The sequence below is a fragment of the Vanrija pseudolonga genome, chromosome 6 (assembly GCF_020906515.1).
Source record: "Vanrija pseudolonga chromosome 6, complete sequence".
In the NCBI taxonomy this organism is placed as follows: Eukaryota; Fungi; Basidiomycota; class Tremellomycetes; order Trichosporonales; family Trichosporonaceae; genus Vanrija; species Vanrija pseudolonga.
In genome coordinates this window covers 888,917-902,610 of record NC_085854.1, presented here as the reverse complement: position 1 = coordinate 902,610, position 13,694 = coordinate 888,917, and the positions used below count along the sequence as shown (strand labels likewise).

The 13,694-nt window shown below is 62.2% G+C and overlaps 7 protein-coding genes across 7 annotated transcripts; 6 read left to right on the top strand and 1 right to left on the bottom strand.

The window, feature by feature from the left end:
• Nucleotides 1-124: 124 nt before the first annotated feature.
• CNA04240 (Inosine-5'-monophosphate dehydrogenase) lies at nucleotides 125-2,281 on the bottom strand. Its single transcript, XM_062774666.1, has 4 exons — nucleotides 1,898-2,281; nucleotides 1,704-1,798; nucleotides 1,443-1,648; nucleotides 125-1,386 (listed from the first exon to the last, which is right to left on the bottom strand). The coding sequence occupies exons 1-4, from the start codon at nucleotides 2,102-2,104 to the stop codon at nucleotides 254-256; spliced, it is 1,641 nt and encodes a 546-aa protein (XP_062630650.1). The 5' UTR covers nucleotides 2,105-2,281; the 3' UTR covers nucleotides 125-253.
• A 316-nt stretch (nucleotides 2,282-2,597) lies between these two features.
• Nucleotides 2,598-6,448, top strand: YPL109C (ABC1 family protein, mitochondrial). Its single transcript, XM_062774665.1, has 4 exons — nucleotides 2,598-3,573; nucleotides 3,653-5,511; nucleotides 5,547-6,300; nucleotides 6,338-6,448. The coding sequence occupies exons 1-4, from the start codon at nucleotides 2,671-2,673 to the stop codon at nucleotides 6,362-6,364; spliced, it is 3,543 nt and encodes a 1,180-aa protein (XP_062630649.1). The 5' UTR covers nucleotides 2,598-2,670; the 3' UTR covers nucleotides 6,365-6,448.
• A 112-nt stretch (nucleotides 6,449-6,560) lies between these two features.
• Nucleotides 6,561-7,567, top strand: LOC62_06G008141 (uncharacterized protein; the record flags this gene model as incomplete). Its single annotated transcript, XM_062774664.1, has 4 exons — nucleotides 6,561-6,686; nucleotides 6,721-6,834; nucleotides 6,871-6,984; nucleotides 7,067-7,567. 4 exons carry the CDS (start codon nucleotides 6,561-6,563, stop codon nucleotides 7,565-7,567), a joined length of 855 nt encoding a protein of 284 aa, XP_062630648.1.
• Nucleotides 7,568-8,167: 600 nt separating this feature from the next.
• On the top strand, nucleotides 8,168-8,465 carry LOC62_06G008140 (uncharacterized protein; the record flags this gene model as incomplete). Its single annotated transcript, XM_062774663.1, has 2 exons — nucleotides 8,168-8,318; nucleotides 8,373-8,465. The coding sequence occupies exons 1-2, from the start codon at nucleotides 8,190-8,192 to the stop codon at nucleotides 8,463-8,465; spliced, it is 222 nt and encodes a 73-aa protein (XP_062630647.1). The 5' UTR covers nucleotides 8,168-8,189.
• A 477-nt stretch (nucleotides 8,466-8,942) lies between these two features.
• On the top strand, nucleotides 8,943-10,358 carry LOC62_06G008139 (uncharacterized protein; the record flags this gene model as incomplete). Its single annotated transcript, XM_062774662.1, has 4 exons — nucleotides 8,943-9,392; nucleotides 9,430-9,549; nucleotides 9,600-9,725; nucleotides 9,777-10,358. 4 exons carry the CDS (start codon nucleotides 8,943-8,945, stop codon nucleotides 10,356-10,358), a joined length of 1,278 nt encoding a protein of 425 aa, XP_062630646.1.
• Nucleotides 10,359-11,249: 891 nt separating this feature from the next.
• Nucleotides 11,250-12,218, top strand: LOC62_06G008138 (uncharacterized protein; the record flags this gene model as incomplete). The annotated part of the gene is made up of 4 exons (XM_062774661.1): nucleotides 11,250-11,540; nucleotides 11,594-11,719; nucleotides 11,758-11,883; nucleotides 11,922-12,218. The coding sequence occupies 4 exons, from the start codon at nucleotides 11,250-11,252 to the stop codon at nucleotides 12,216-12,218; spliced, it is 840 nt and encodes a 279-aa protein (XP_062630645.1).
• A 467-nt stretch (nucleotides 12,219-12,685) lies between these two features.
• Nucleotides 12,686-13,558, top strand: LOC62_06G008137 (uncharacterized protein; the record flags this gene model as incomplete). The annotated part of the gene is made up of 4 exons (XM_062774660.1): nucleotides 12,686-12,853; nucleotides 12,889-13,035; nucleotides 13,075-13,215; nucleotides 13,259-13,558. The coding sequence occupies 4 exons, from the start codon at nucleotides 12,686-12,688 to the stop codon at nucleotides 13,556-13,558; spliced, it is 756 nt and encodes a 251-aa protein (XP_062630644.1).
• Between the last annotated feature and the right edge of the window lie 136 nt (nucleotides 13,559-13,694).

Here is a 13,694-nt window from a genome sequence, read left to right as displayed (position 1 = left end):
AACTGTGGCCGGATGTGGCGGCAGGTGGCACTTCGCTTCGCTCAGTCGGTTGCGTCCTAGTGCAGAGACAATCCTGATCCACTCGCCCACCTCAACCGCCTCGCGCAAATCCAACCGGCATGACTTCTCTCCCTGAGGCAATGCATTGCATGAGTATATGTCTAGTACCAAGCACTAATACAAAAATGATAAAAAAATGTGGCCTCATTCATTTCAAGTTTAGAGGCATGAGTACACCGAGAGTCCCCATCGCTTAGGCGAAGAGGCGCTTGGTGTAAGAGTTGAGGCCGTGGACACCACCCTCGATCTGGGCCGAGGCAGTGCGGAGCTCGAAGCGGACGGTGCCGTCGCGGGCACCCTCCTGGAGGGCGACGACCGAGCGGATACCCGAGTCCTGGAGCGAGTGCTGGAGACCAGTGTAGAGGTAGGGGACAAACTTGTTGACCGAGCCCTTGTCCTGGACGTCACCCGAGACACCCTGGGCGACCTTGACAGTGTCGGTCTCGGAGAAGTAACGGGCAGTAGCGGCGTTGTTGGCGGCAGTGCCGGCCTTGGCGCCACCAGCAGTGTGCTCCATGGCCTCGATCGAGCCCATACCACGGTAGAGCTTGACGCGCTTGCCCTCGTGGTAGAAGTACTCTCCGGGCGACTCGGTGGTGCCGGCGAGCATACCGCCCATCATGACGGCGTTGGCACCGAGCGAGAGGGCCTTGGCAATGTGGCCGATGTTGGAGATACCACCGTCGGCAATGGTGGGGACACCGAAACGCGAGGCGAACTCGGAGACGGCGTTGACAGCCGTGCCCTGGGGACGGCCAACGGCCATGACCTCCTGGGTGATACAGATCGAGCCCGAGCCCATGCCGATACGGAGACCGTCGACGCCGGCAGCGATGAGCTGGGCAGCCTGCTCACGGGTGACGACGTTGCCGCCGATAACGTCAAGCTTGGGGAAGGTCTGCTTGATCCACTTAACAAACTCGATCTGGAAGATGGAGTTGCCCTGCGACGAGTCGAGGACGACAACGTCGAGGCCGGCCTCAACGAGGAGCTTGAGGCGGTCACGGTCACCGGGGCGGGTGCCGATAGCGGCACCGCAGTAGAGCTGCTTGGACGAGGGGACCTTGGAGGCGAGGGGGTAGTTCTGGTTCTTGAGCAAGTCGGAGCGGGCGACGAGCGAGACGAGGTTACCCTCCTTGTCAATGATAGGGAGCTTGCCCTTCTTCGAGTCGCGGAGGATGGTGTTGGCCTGCTCGAGCGAGAGACCAGCGTCGCCAGTGACAATGTCCTTGGTCATGACCTCGGTGAGGGGGGTCGACTCGGCACGGAACTGGACGTCACGGCCGGTGACGATACCGAGGAGCTTGCCGCCGATCTTGCCGTTGGCTACACACGTTTATCAGCACGGGCCGCCAATAAAAAAAAATATGCTGGTGACTAACCAGTGATGGGAACGCCACAGAAGCCAAACTTCTCCTTGACGCGGAGGACGTCGCCAACGACGCCGTCGGGGCCGAGGCAGAGGGGCTCGGGGATGAAGCCGTTCTCAAACTTCTTGACCTTGCGGACCATGGCGGCCTGCTCCTCGGGGGAGCAGTTGTGGTGGATAATGCCGAGACCACCGTGGAGGGCGATGGCGATGGCCATGCTACACGCCGGATTAGTAAGTTGCATCTCGCACCAGTAGCAGCTGCCACACGCACCGGTCCTCGGTGACCGTGTCCATGGGGGACGAGAGGAAGGGGGCGTTGAGGAGAATGTTGCGGGTCACGCGGGTCTGGAGCGAGACCTCGGAAGCCTACGCAAGGGGTTAGTCAGGCGCTCTAGGTGCGAGATAAGACAATCCAAGTCCGGCGCGATCGGATCGGCCAGCCAGCCAGAAGCAACAGATACCCACGGGGAAGTCGATCTTGCCGGGGAGCATGAGGAAGTCGTTGTAAGTGAGGCCGCCGTTCTTGCGCGAGTCCATGAGCTCGGCAAGCGACAGGCCGTCGCCACGGCCGTACTGCTCGAGGTAGGCGATGGCCTCCGAGGCGGGGAGAGCCTCGGCGGCGCGGGGAGGCGCGCCGGCGGGGGTAGCGGTACCGTTAGCAATGGGGGACATTTGTGCGGTCCTTTTTGGCTGTTTTATGGGATTGATACGCGCGTATGAAGTGGAGTGGGAAGGTATCGACAAGCAGGCTTTCGATGCGTTCCCAAGAACAAGAAGAGTGTGAAAGCAAAATTGTTGATGGATGCGGCGGGGGGAGGAGGCGCGGGGAGGGGGGGCAGGAGGTTGCCACAGGCTGGCCAGGCTGGACGCGATGGGCAAGCAGCAGAAACAATGCGACTTCTGACAAACATTTTTCTGATCCCGCGAGTAAACATGACGTGGAATTTAATGCCACGTGAGGGACGCGTCACGGCAACAATCTTGTCACTAGATGGCATAGCACGTGACCTGTCATTGCGGCCACTCGGCCTCGGCACAACGCGTCATAGCTCTTGCCGCTCACTGCCTGCCTTCCCGTGCCGGGCCGACCGTCGAAAGATTCCGCAGGTGGATGGCACTAGCCCGAGATGAGCACCAGCACCATCTCCACCACCCACGGCAACCACTTGCATGTCATGAGCACGCAGCTGGCACTCTAAGCTCCACATCAACACCCATCGCACGCAGCATCCAAACCAATGCTGCCCATGCGACATCGCACGCTGGCAGCGGTGGCGAGGCAGCTCGCCAGGCGTGCCAACCACACCAGCCCCCAGCCGCCGGCATCGGCAGCCAGCGGCGCGCAGTCACAAGACCAGCAGGCGACGTCGGCTGCGGCAGAGCCGCAACCCATCACTGGCTCGGCCAAGCTCTTCCTCGATGCGATAGAGGAAGAGAGCAACAAGGCGACCTCGAGCCGCGCCCATCTCATCCACACCCAGGGCCCCATCTGGACCGGCGATGAGTCGACCCACGATGCCGTCCTCCGCATGCTCGTCGACGCGTACAAGCCCCTGCGAACGGGTGAAGGGATCAAGCATGACGCCTCGGAGAAGCGGATACACGACTGGATGAAGAACTACAACCCCGAGTTGCCGAGCCCAACGGGGCAGCCACAGTCACCACCACCACCTTCCCTCAGCCAATTGTTATCTACAGATGGCAGCCCCCACCGCACGACTATCCCTCCCCATCTCCACCGCCCTTGGCACGCGACATATACCGGCGACAACCAAGTGTTTGAGGGCCCCAAAGTCAAGTATGGGGAGATGATGGAAAATCAGAGGTCTGACCCAGACGCGCTGGAAAATCTCATGGAGCTCAAGCTGCCCCTCGACCCGAATGGAACGCAGAAGGCCAAGGCTAGGAGTACCCAGCACAAAATCAAGCTCCAGGGACGACTGGGACGCGCCCGTGAGGGTGCGCTGGATTATCGATTGGGGATCAGCGATGGCGACCTCACCGACATTGGCGTGGAGAACGACGAGGTGGAGAAGTTTTCGGGGAATCGCCAGATCCGGGGAAGCAGCGCTCTCGGTGCCGCGCGCGGAGGTGCAAGTGGTATGAAGGCTTGGGCGGGATTGGTGGAAGACAGAATACAGGTGAGGATGGAGGGGAAGGGAGGGAGGGGAGAGGATGGTGGAGGTGGCCTTGCTATTGTTCTTTCACTGACACCCTCAGCGCGCACAGTCAACGGGCTTCTTTGACAACGTCAAGGGTAGAGGAGCGGCACTGCAGTACGACCCAGAAATGAAGAACCCGCACCTGGAGACGGGTGAGGTGTTCATGAACCGCATCGTCAAGCGACAAGGCGCACTGCCTCCATGGATCGAGATCCAGCAAGTAGCCGATGCCGATATCCGTGGGTTCCGCTCGTTGCTTCTCGAGACCTATACCCGACACCTGGTACGCGACATTCTCAGCAAGAACAGCATCGACCTTCTTCCGCCTCTACGCGCCATCCCTGGGCGTGACGAGGTGTGGGAAGCACAACATCGCAAGTTCCACGAAGAGAACATCAAGCAGATCAACAACCAGCTTCGTCGCATGAACGCTCAGGCACCGAGCCCGTCCCGCAGGAGCCTGATGTCACTGGAGAACGAGCTGAACAGGGTCCGAGGAGACGTTCTCCGAGACAATGTCTGGAAAGAGCTGCACGAAAAGGTGGCCGAGATTCGGGCAATAGACGCCCGCGGTCCCCGCCGGCGCAACTCGAAGCTCCTCGATGCGTTCAATAACGTGAACAATGGCGGTAACAACTTTGTGCAGCGTCTCGGTGCATCAGCTGGCTCGTCATCAGGAGGCTGGGGTAACGGCCCAGACGCCACCATGCCGCACCACAACCCCAATGCTGGTGGCGGTATGGGCTTACTCGTCTTCGCTGGCGTCGGCATCGGTGCCGTCGTTTACTACAAGACACAGGAGCCTACACGTAACGACGCTCCGGAGCCCGAGCCTGTCGTTGAACTCATCCCCGTCCACGAGGAGGAGGAGGAAGTGCAAGACCGATTCGTCGCGTCGTCCGTGTCGGAGGCACACTTCTCGCCGATCCACTTTATCAGGACGCACATCATCGAGCCCATCCTCACGGTCGTCCGCTTCCTCCACCTCGCCCTTCTCTTTGGTCCTGTGATCTTGACATCACCGATGCTGCTTGTCGGGTCGACAAAGCCGCGGAGGCAAGGGCCGAACTCTGCGCCACCCGAGGACAACTGGGGCGCGGTGTGGTGGTACGGTTTCCTCGTCGCGCAGATGGAGCGTGCCGGACCGTCGTTCATCAAGCTGGGCCAGTGGGCTGCGTCTCGCACCGACTTGTTCCCCGCGGCACTCTGTGAAAAGATGTCCAAGCTGCACTCGAGTAACAACCCGCACCCATTCAAGCACACCAAGAAGGTAATCGAGACGGCGTTTGGTCTCAGCTTTGACGACATCTTCGAAGAGTTTGAGCGCACGCCCATAGGATGTGGCGCGATTGCGCAAGTCTACCGCGCCAAGCTCCGTCCCGAGATTCTGACCAACACACGATCCGAGGCCGAGCAGCTCGTCGAGGAGATGGAGCTACAGAGCGGCGACAGACGGATCGTGACCGAGGTCGCTATCAAGGTCCTGCACCCGCGCGTGCGGAGGCTGATTCGCCGTGACATCGCCATCATGTCCGTCTTTGCCAACATCATCAACGCGTTCCCCGGCATGGAGTGGATCTCGCTCCCAGAGGAGGTTCATGTCTTCGGCGACATGATGAACCAGCAGCTTGACCTACGCGTCGAGTCATCCAATCTCGAAAAGTTCATTGCCAACTTCCGTTACCGCGGTAACTCGGTCACATTCCCTCAGCCCATCCACCTTGGCCGCAATGGCACCGAACGAGCGAAGCAGGCTCGCCGGGATGTGCTGATCGAAGAGTACGAAGACGCCCTGCCGCTCAAGTACTTCCTGAAGAATGGCGGCGGGCCTTTCGACGAGAAGATCGCCAACATTGGCCTCGACGCCTTCCTCAAGATGCTTCTGCTAGACAACTGGACTCACGGAGATCTGCATCCGTAAGTGCGCACCTCTGGCTGTGCTGACATTGCAGGGGCAACATCATGGTTCGCTTTGTGCTGCCGGACACCACGGACCTGCTTCAGCCACTACTTAAGAGGTTTCAGCGGGCACCAGAAGTCGTCCCGCCGATCCCCACCGAGTCGATTTCCGAGACCTTACTCGTCCACGAGCTGCGTGACATTGCAGACGACAAGGAGAAGTGGCTCGACCGGCTGGAGGAGCTCGATAAGGAGGGATACACGCCGCAGCTTGTCTTCATCGACGCTGGCCTCGTCACCAGCCTCGACGCAACTAACCGGCGTAACTTCCTCGATCTTTTCCAGGCGGTCGCCGAGTTTGACGGCTACAAGACGGGCATGCTGATGGTGGAGCGGTGCCGGCACCCAGAGCTCGCTATCGACGTCGAGACCTTCGCTCTCAAGATGCAGCACCTGATCCTCAGCATCAAGTCCAAGACCTTCTCCCTGGCCAAGATCAAGATCTCGGACATCTTGACCGACGTGCTCTCCGCTGTGCGGACACACCACGTCAAGCTCGAGGGCGACTTTGTGAACACAGTCATCTCGATCCTGCTCCTCGAGGGCATTGGGCGGCAGCTCGACCCCGACATGGACCTGTTCAAGAGCGCGCTGCCAATCCTCCGCCAGGTCGGCCGGCAGATGAGCACACGCGAGGCCGTGACCAGTGTCGGCACGGGCAGTATCTGGGCCATGTTCAAGCTCTGGGTGTGGGCCGAGGCGCGGTCCGTTGCAGGCGAGGGGCGCGCGCTGGACGAGTGGATCAAGGTGGGTGCAGCCGTGAGAGGGTGGAGCTGACGCGCAGTACGACTACCTCAGCCCCAACATCTAGGGCATAGACGGTACCATAGACATGTTGTGCGACTAGACAAGAACATTGTAACAGGAGTGAAAGGATGCACATTGTGCAGGGTAATGTCGGCGGGGAGTGGATTGACCTTGTGTGCAGCGCGCTCGCGCCTCGGCGCCAGACGCTTGACACTGATATTTGTCGTGACTCATCCTTCTTCTCTCTCACCCAACGCAACATGTCCGACCAGATCATGACCACGACCACGACCACGAACAAGGCCTGGTCTCTCTGGCCGCCGGAAGCGTGCATAGTCCAAGCCTTTGCTACCAAGCTGCTCTGGCACCAGCGCCACCTGTCGCTCGTAAGCCCCCACGCGCGAGCTCCACTGACCAAAGAACCGCCCCATGACCGTCGAGGAGCTGTACGACGCGCTCGTCGGGCCCGCCGAGCACGGCTGGCGCCGTGTCATCAAGTTTGACAAGAACAGCCCGGTCACTATTGCTGCGGGGGTGAGTCGGGCGACGGGGCCAGCAAGCTGACGCCAGGTGTTCACCCATTCCGGCGACGCCCCTGTCATCCTCTCCGACCGTGTCACCCTCTTTGAGGAGTACTCCGAGGGTGGTGACATTGAGCTCGGCGTTTCGCACGAGCTCGAAGTGGTGAGTCTTCAAACGCATCAGGCGCAAAGCCCAGCCGTGGGCGTCCCCATTCTTGTCCAGCCGACGCGCGCTCACGCACCAGCTCTTGGGCCTCACCTGCCTCCTCACCATGGCCAAGGTCTCAGCGGTCCACAACGCTCGCCAGGAGCTCGGCACGGCGTACCCGCGCCTGCTCGTCGCCGCCGCCGAGGGCCACAAGGACCCCGCCATCGAGGAGGTGCGCGACGTCCTCCGCCCCGTCTTCGACGCCTACTTCGCCACCGTCCGCACCGCCGTCCTCGCCGCGTGTGGGGAGGACGCGGTCCGCGCCGCAGCGGGCCACGCCATCCCGGCCGCCGACATGGCGACACGTGGCGCCCTCATGATCCTAACCGAGTGGGATGCCGAGCAGAGGCGCCGCGCCAGCTCCGGCGGCTTCCGCCAGCGTGTCGAGGAGCACGTTGCGCAGGTCGACCGCGCCCGTGCCGCCTACGCCTTGGGCATCGCCGAGGAGGCGGAGCGCGAGCGCCAGGCTACCCTCCATCTCATCGCCGAGCTTGCGGCCCGCCCTGCTCGGCGCGTGGCGCGCTGTACCGGCGCCTGAGCGTGCGCGGCCGCCGGCCTCCCCAAGCCCCAATGGCATGGCCACGGCCGCGCCCGTAACGCCGTCGAGCCCATCAACCTCGGTGCTAGAGCGTCCCCCAACAGTCACCAGGTCTTTTCGTAGTTTTTCTGTCTCTAGTTATATGCAAGGTGCCTTTGACGGCGCCGAGTGATTCATTTGACAGCAGCTCGGGGCAGCCGCGTCGCGCTGTCGTCGCCCGCCCTGTTGTTGGCTTTGGGGCGGTCCTCGCATGAGAGAGCGACCTCCCAAGCACCAAAAATACAGTAAAGGGGCTTGGCTAGCTGTTCTCAGCTGAACATCTGCACGGCGGTACTGCTGGTCGCGAATCGGGTACACTCGGAGTGTGACGGCCGCCAGAGTGGCGGCACGCCGAGCAGGCTCTCGCATCGCGTTGCCCGTACCACCGGTGCAGCAGCACCATCTCAATGCACTCAAAAGGACCGTAAAAATGGGTAGGCCACTTTACATGGGCTGGCAGGCCCGTGCGATGCGTGGATGGGTGGCAGGGGGGCAGGCGGAACCCGTGGCGGCAGTTGTGTGTGTGTTCGATTGACGATCCACCACGACCCATTGTCCACTCTGCATTCACGCACCACCCACCATGGGCCTCAGCTACTCGGTCTGGGCCTCGCCCCCCGAGGTCTCCCCCCCCGTCGCACCAGTCAACAAGGCCTCGCCGCCCCGCAGCGCCGTCACCGGCGTGTTCAGCAGTGGGCCCGAGGACCCCAACGTGAGTGGCCAGGCAAGCTTGCCGCAACAGCCAGAAGCTCACACCCAACCCCAGGGCCCTACAACCGCCATGGGCTTCCGTCTCGCTGCGCTTCTCGCCGAGAACGAGGAGGCCGCGGCCGCCGCCAAGACGAACAAGCGTCACTGATCAGCGCACCGGTGCGGCCTGGTCATCGGGCCGCCTCCCCTCGCCTCGCCCTCGTCACACTGTAGTCCATGCACCTGTCTGCTGCACCCACACAAAAGGCGCTGCTGTAGTCACTCTTCTGATGCGAGGGGTGCAGCCTGCCCCAAAGTGCACCGTGGGCGCAGCCACGCGCCAGACGAGCAGCCTGTTGTGTGCCTGCCTCGTTGGCGTCCGCCCTCGTCCGCGTCACTCTCGCCGCCAAGCCCTGGAAAGCGGACAGCTGTGCGTGGCAGAGATCTCCTCGCACTGCCTGCCCAGGAATGCACGTGAAGAGTCGAGTCGGTGGGGTTGGTGTTGTGTGTGTGCCGAGCGCGGTTCCCCCAGCTTGTTCAACCTGCTGCCCCCCCCCCCCCGCTCGCCCCGGCACGCTGGCGTATATCTGTCGTCCCCCCTCTTCTTTCACACTCTTTCTTCTTATCCACCCATCCAAAGACTACAATGACCGGGCACAAGGAGACTTCTTTCGCCACCGACCTCGCTGTCAAGACCGACTCGGCTCTCACTGCCGAGCAGGCTCCCAACACCGAGCACGGTGTTGAGGTTGACAACAAGGCTGTCGCCGCTGACTCGGCTGTCAACAGCGAGCACACCGCTGCTGTCGTTGACACCGAGGCTGTCGCTACCGACTCGGCTGCGACCACCGAGGCGGTTGTCACCGACGGTGAGGCTACTGCCGTCGGCGACGCGACTGTCGCCACCGAGGCCACTGGCACCACCAGGGTCATCAAGACCCGCCCCACCCTCCAGGAGCTCCTCGACGCCGGCGCCCCTGCCTACATTGCCACCTTCAGCATCGACAACCCTGACGCTGCGTACGCTGCGGACTTCAAGATGTACACCAAGAGTGCTGCCTTTGCCGTCGTGTTCATCGAGGACAACGTCACCACCGTAAGTAACCATCGCCGCCGCAGTCCACTGACGGTAGAACCCCTCGGAGGACCCCAGCGACCGCTACAACGACATCGTCACCCGCCTCTTCTCCTCTGCCGAGGATCACTGGCCCGAGTTCATTCCGGTTGACGAGGCTACTACCAAGATCATGAACGTGAGTCTTCATTGTCGCTGTCCCAAGACGGACACTGACACACGGCACAGGTCCACACTCACAACCGCCCCGCCGTCGCCGACGGGGCGGTCTACGTGCCTGTCCTCGCGGCGTTTGCGAACCACAAGAACCCCGAGACCACCGGCGTCAACATCGACAAGTGGGAGCTCCTCCTTGTGAGTCAAACCAGAGCTGAGGTACACTAGGTAACAAACTAACACGCATAGGTCAAGTACCTCGTCATCCTCACCAAGGTTTACAAGGGTCGCGGCATCGCTGCGGCGCACGCCGACGGCGCCCTCGACGACTACCTCCCCGCCCTCGAGGCTATGGTCGCCGGCCAGCCCCACCCCGACATCAAGACCATCAAGCACATCCTTGCCGACTACTTCAAGGAGCCCCTCATTGCCGTGCGCCGTGCCATCATCCAGGAGTGCTTCAGCCCTGCTATGCGCCACTGGGCTCTCGACCACATCGTCCTCCCCCCCGACTCCCCCGCCCCTTCTGCGGAGTCGTCGGCTTCCACCGCCACCGCCGGCCAGGGTGACAACCAGGAGGCCAAGGGCAATGGCGAGGCCGAGGCCATTATCAAGGACAACGCTGAGGAGGCCACCAAGGCTCACGCTGAGGCGGCGACCAAGGAGAAGGCCGAAGCCACCACCAAGGTCAACGCCGACGCCGAGGTCGTTACCGAGGCCGGCCAGGCCAAGGCGGCGACCAAGTGGAAGGGCAAGGGCAAGGCCAAGGACCAGGGTGAGCAGATGACCGAGCAGCAGGCTGAGCCCGCTGCCGGCCAGGCTGAGCACTAGGTCGAGCAGGCCAAGTAACCTAGCCGTCACCTTCTGCTAGCTCGCGGTCTCCGTCTCCGAGCCGGCTATTATGATTTGGTATTCGTAAACTTAAGTTGAGAGAAAAAATGCACCTTGTTGCCCAACTAGTGACGCGGCTGCACTTTGTAATCGCCTTGGGGAGAAGCCAAAGGAGGGTGGTGGCGCTTGGACCGCCCCCTGTCCAATTACGTAGTGCCTTTGAAGGCTGCCACGTGCAGCTGCCCGTCCTCTCCAATGCTCCACCCTGCATGCATGACCGCCTCTGTCTTCCTACTCAACACACGTGATACAAGACGCCGATGTAGCTCCGACGAGCCCGAGAGATCTGGATGGGAAGCAGCCACGTGGCGCCGAAGCCGAAGCCGACGCCGGAGGCGGTGGCGGGGGTTGATCAGCGGGTGCCGCGCCGAGCGCCGAGCGCCCCCGCTCATGAGACCTTCTTCGCTCAAAGTGACAAGAAAAGTTCTGGGAGTGCTTTGGTGGTGTCGTTGGGTCGTTGGAGATGGCATTGCTGCTGCCTAGACGGGGCCGGCGAGGGACGTGTCGATGGGTGGTATGGTTTGGCTCCGGCTGGTGTCGAGCGCGTGCCGACTCCTGTAGTCTCATGGCTGTCATTCTGAGCAGTCCTGCTTCACAAAGTGGTGATGACAGACGACAATTTGTTGCTTTGGTGCAGGACAGTGGTACGGAGGCAGCTAGTGCGGGCAGAGAGAGTGGGTGGAGGGTGCGGGGGCCTGCTCGTTGGCCAGACACGGGTGTGTGCACTTCGCCGTCTCCGCTTGTGTGCTGGCCCCCGCCCCCCTACAGCACGGTCAACCAGAACCACCCACCAAGCCCACCTTTATCCATTGTCTCTCACCCACCAGCGCAATGACGAGCTCGACCTCGTCCGGGGTGCGCCAGCCGCTGCTGTCCCCGACTGGCACTGCACCCGACCAGCCCGACCAGCAGCGGCCTGCGCCTGCGCCGCGCAGAGCGAGCGCGTCGGGCCGGTACGGCGCCCTCCCGAGCCGCGTCGCTACTCCATTTCTGCGCCTCTCGTCCATCCCCTCGACGTTCTCGGCCTTGCCGCCGCCCCCTGCCCCCGAGTGGCCGCCCGACCGGGACGACATCGAGACGACGACCGACGAGTTTAGGGCCCTGTACGACTATATCAAGACGGTGGGTCCCTCCTTTGGCCCGGCCTGCCCGCCCGCCTGGCTGACCCACACCAGCGCCTTACCGACAACCAGACGGAAAGGGAGCGCCGCGCCGAGCTTTACGACAAGCTCATCATCATCGGCGAGGACTACTGGGGATTCTTCATCCCGACCGGCACGCCGTTCGAGGTGCTCATGGACGTGAGTTGGCGACCGTGGTTGGCGCTGACACGTCATAGCTGAGGACGACGACACGCGCGCTTCCGCTGCTCAGCTCGGAGCCCGATTCAAACGTCCTGGACTGCGCGCGATTCAGGGACACAGCGTTGTGGATACACGAGGGAAAGCAGCTCGAGAAGCGTGTGGTGGGTCACCCCGCCCCGTCGTGTGTGCTGACGCCCAGCTCGGCTCCCTCATCAACCTCGTTATCGCTGCCAAGGTCGACGCTATCCAGACCGAGTGCCGCCGCACGCGCACGCTGAGCCGGTTCAACGAGGTCATCGGCCTCGCTCGCCACGGCTGGACCGACCCCGAGTTGCGCAGGATGAGGCCCATTCTCGCGCCCATGTTCGCGTCACGTCTCGAGCTCCTGCGCGCGACTATCCTCGCCGAGTGCGAGAAGCCCAAGTACATTCGCGTCGCTGAGGGGCTCTGGTACAAGGTTGGGGACTTTGTCAACCGTGCCACGGGGTGTTCCTAAGGGCTGGAGAAGTGCCGGCGCCTCGGGCGGCTTTGCACTGCTTCCTAGAGCGTGCGTAAGGACAATGAGAGAGAGAGAGAGAGCTGCTTCAGATGCACGGACGGTGGCCTTGTTCGGGAGGCGAGACGCCGGTGGCACAGAAGGATCGATGTGGCGCGCGGGGCGGAGACGCCATGCCATGCACATCCCACCTACAGTAACGCCCCAGCTGACACCCACCGGCTTGAAACTGACAACAGGGTGTCGTTGAGATCTCCGGTAGTCAACAATGGTCACCACGGAGGTGTAGACGTCGAGCGTTGGGATAGGGGGTAGAAGGAGGGGCCGAGGTCCCCATTGTGCTTCACCTTGGCACACTCTCGCTCCCAGGCTGACACGAGGGGGTGGAGCACTACGAGCCCAGCTGACAAGGCTACATAACCAGACTGCCAGCTATGACAGCTTACAATCCCCAGCTTGCTTTCCCAATGGCCGACCCCGCAGCCCGAACCAACAGCCTTGGCTCCAAGGACTCCGGCAGCCCCGGTGACCCGACCCCACCGCCCAGCCTGGCGCAGTGCCCGCTCCTCACTAATGAGTATGTCAACTCGAACGTGGCCGGCCTCCTCCTCGGGCTGTACAAGCACGTGAAACTGGTGGGTGTTAGCTGTGGCAAACTTGCTTACACCAGCGCTTGGCCGCCGGCCACTCGGCCTCGGAGCGCATCAAGGAGCTCTATGACAGGGCGGTTGTCCTCGTCGAAGACTACTGGCCCGAGATCGTGCGCGGGCTCGGGTTGCCGTACACCGACGACGACGTCCTTGTTACTGCTATGCGCGTGAGTGCTCGGGATCAACCCTCACTGACTGCATCGCAGTTCGTCGCTAGCGATCGGCCTCGACCGTCGTCAGGCTCACGCATGCCCTCGCTTCTCGTGGCATACTTGACCCCCGAGGAGGCAGCCGCATCGGAAGCCCCGCAGTGGGCGCAGCGTGGCCTCACATACGAGCGCCCCCTGGTGAGATGGTGATACCACGAACGAGGTTAGCTGACCTCCCCAGCTGCTAGCCCTCTTCTACCTCATCGGCGGGGCAAAGACTCGTGCCTTCGGAGCAGTGGACTCGCCCGATCTCCTAGTGGTCAACAGACCAAACCCCGACCCCGAGCGTGCCGTTGCGCGCGCTCGCATCCTGTCAGTCTTGAATGCCCAACTCGATTCTCTCCGAGGCAGGATCCTCTTCCTGTGTACTCTACCCGAGACAGCAAGCTCCGCAGCGGCGTTTCGCCGTGAGATCGATCAGTTTGTGCGCGACCGCCGGGCTGCCGCCGCCGAGGAGGCGCCGCCGCCTCCGGCAGCTTGAGTGACGCTGCATGCACCTTCTCCTGTCCCCTTGGTGTAGTAGTTGAGTTGAGATACATATGAACTAGTTACGTTATCTACCACTGGGGTGCGACTGGACCCCCCAAGGGCGTCGGCAAGTCACGTTTGACAGGTGA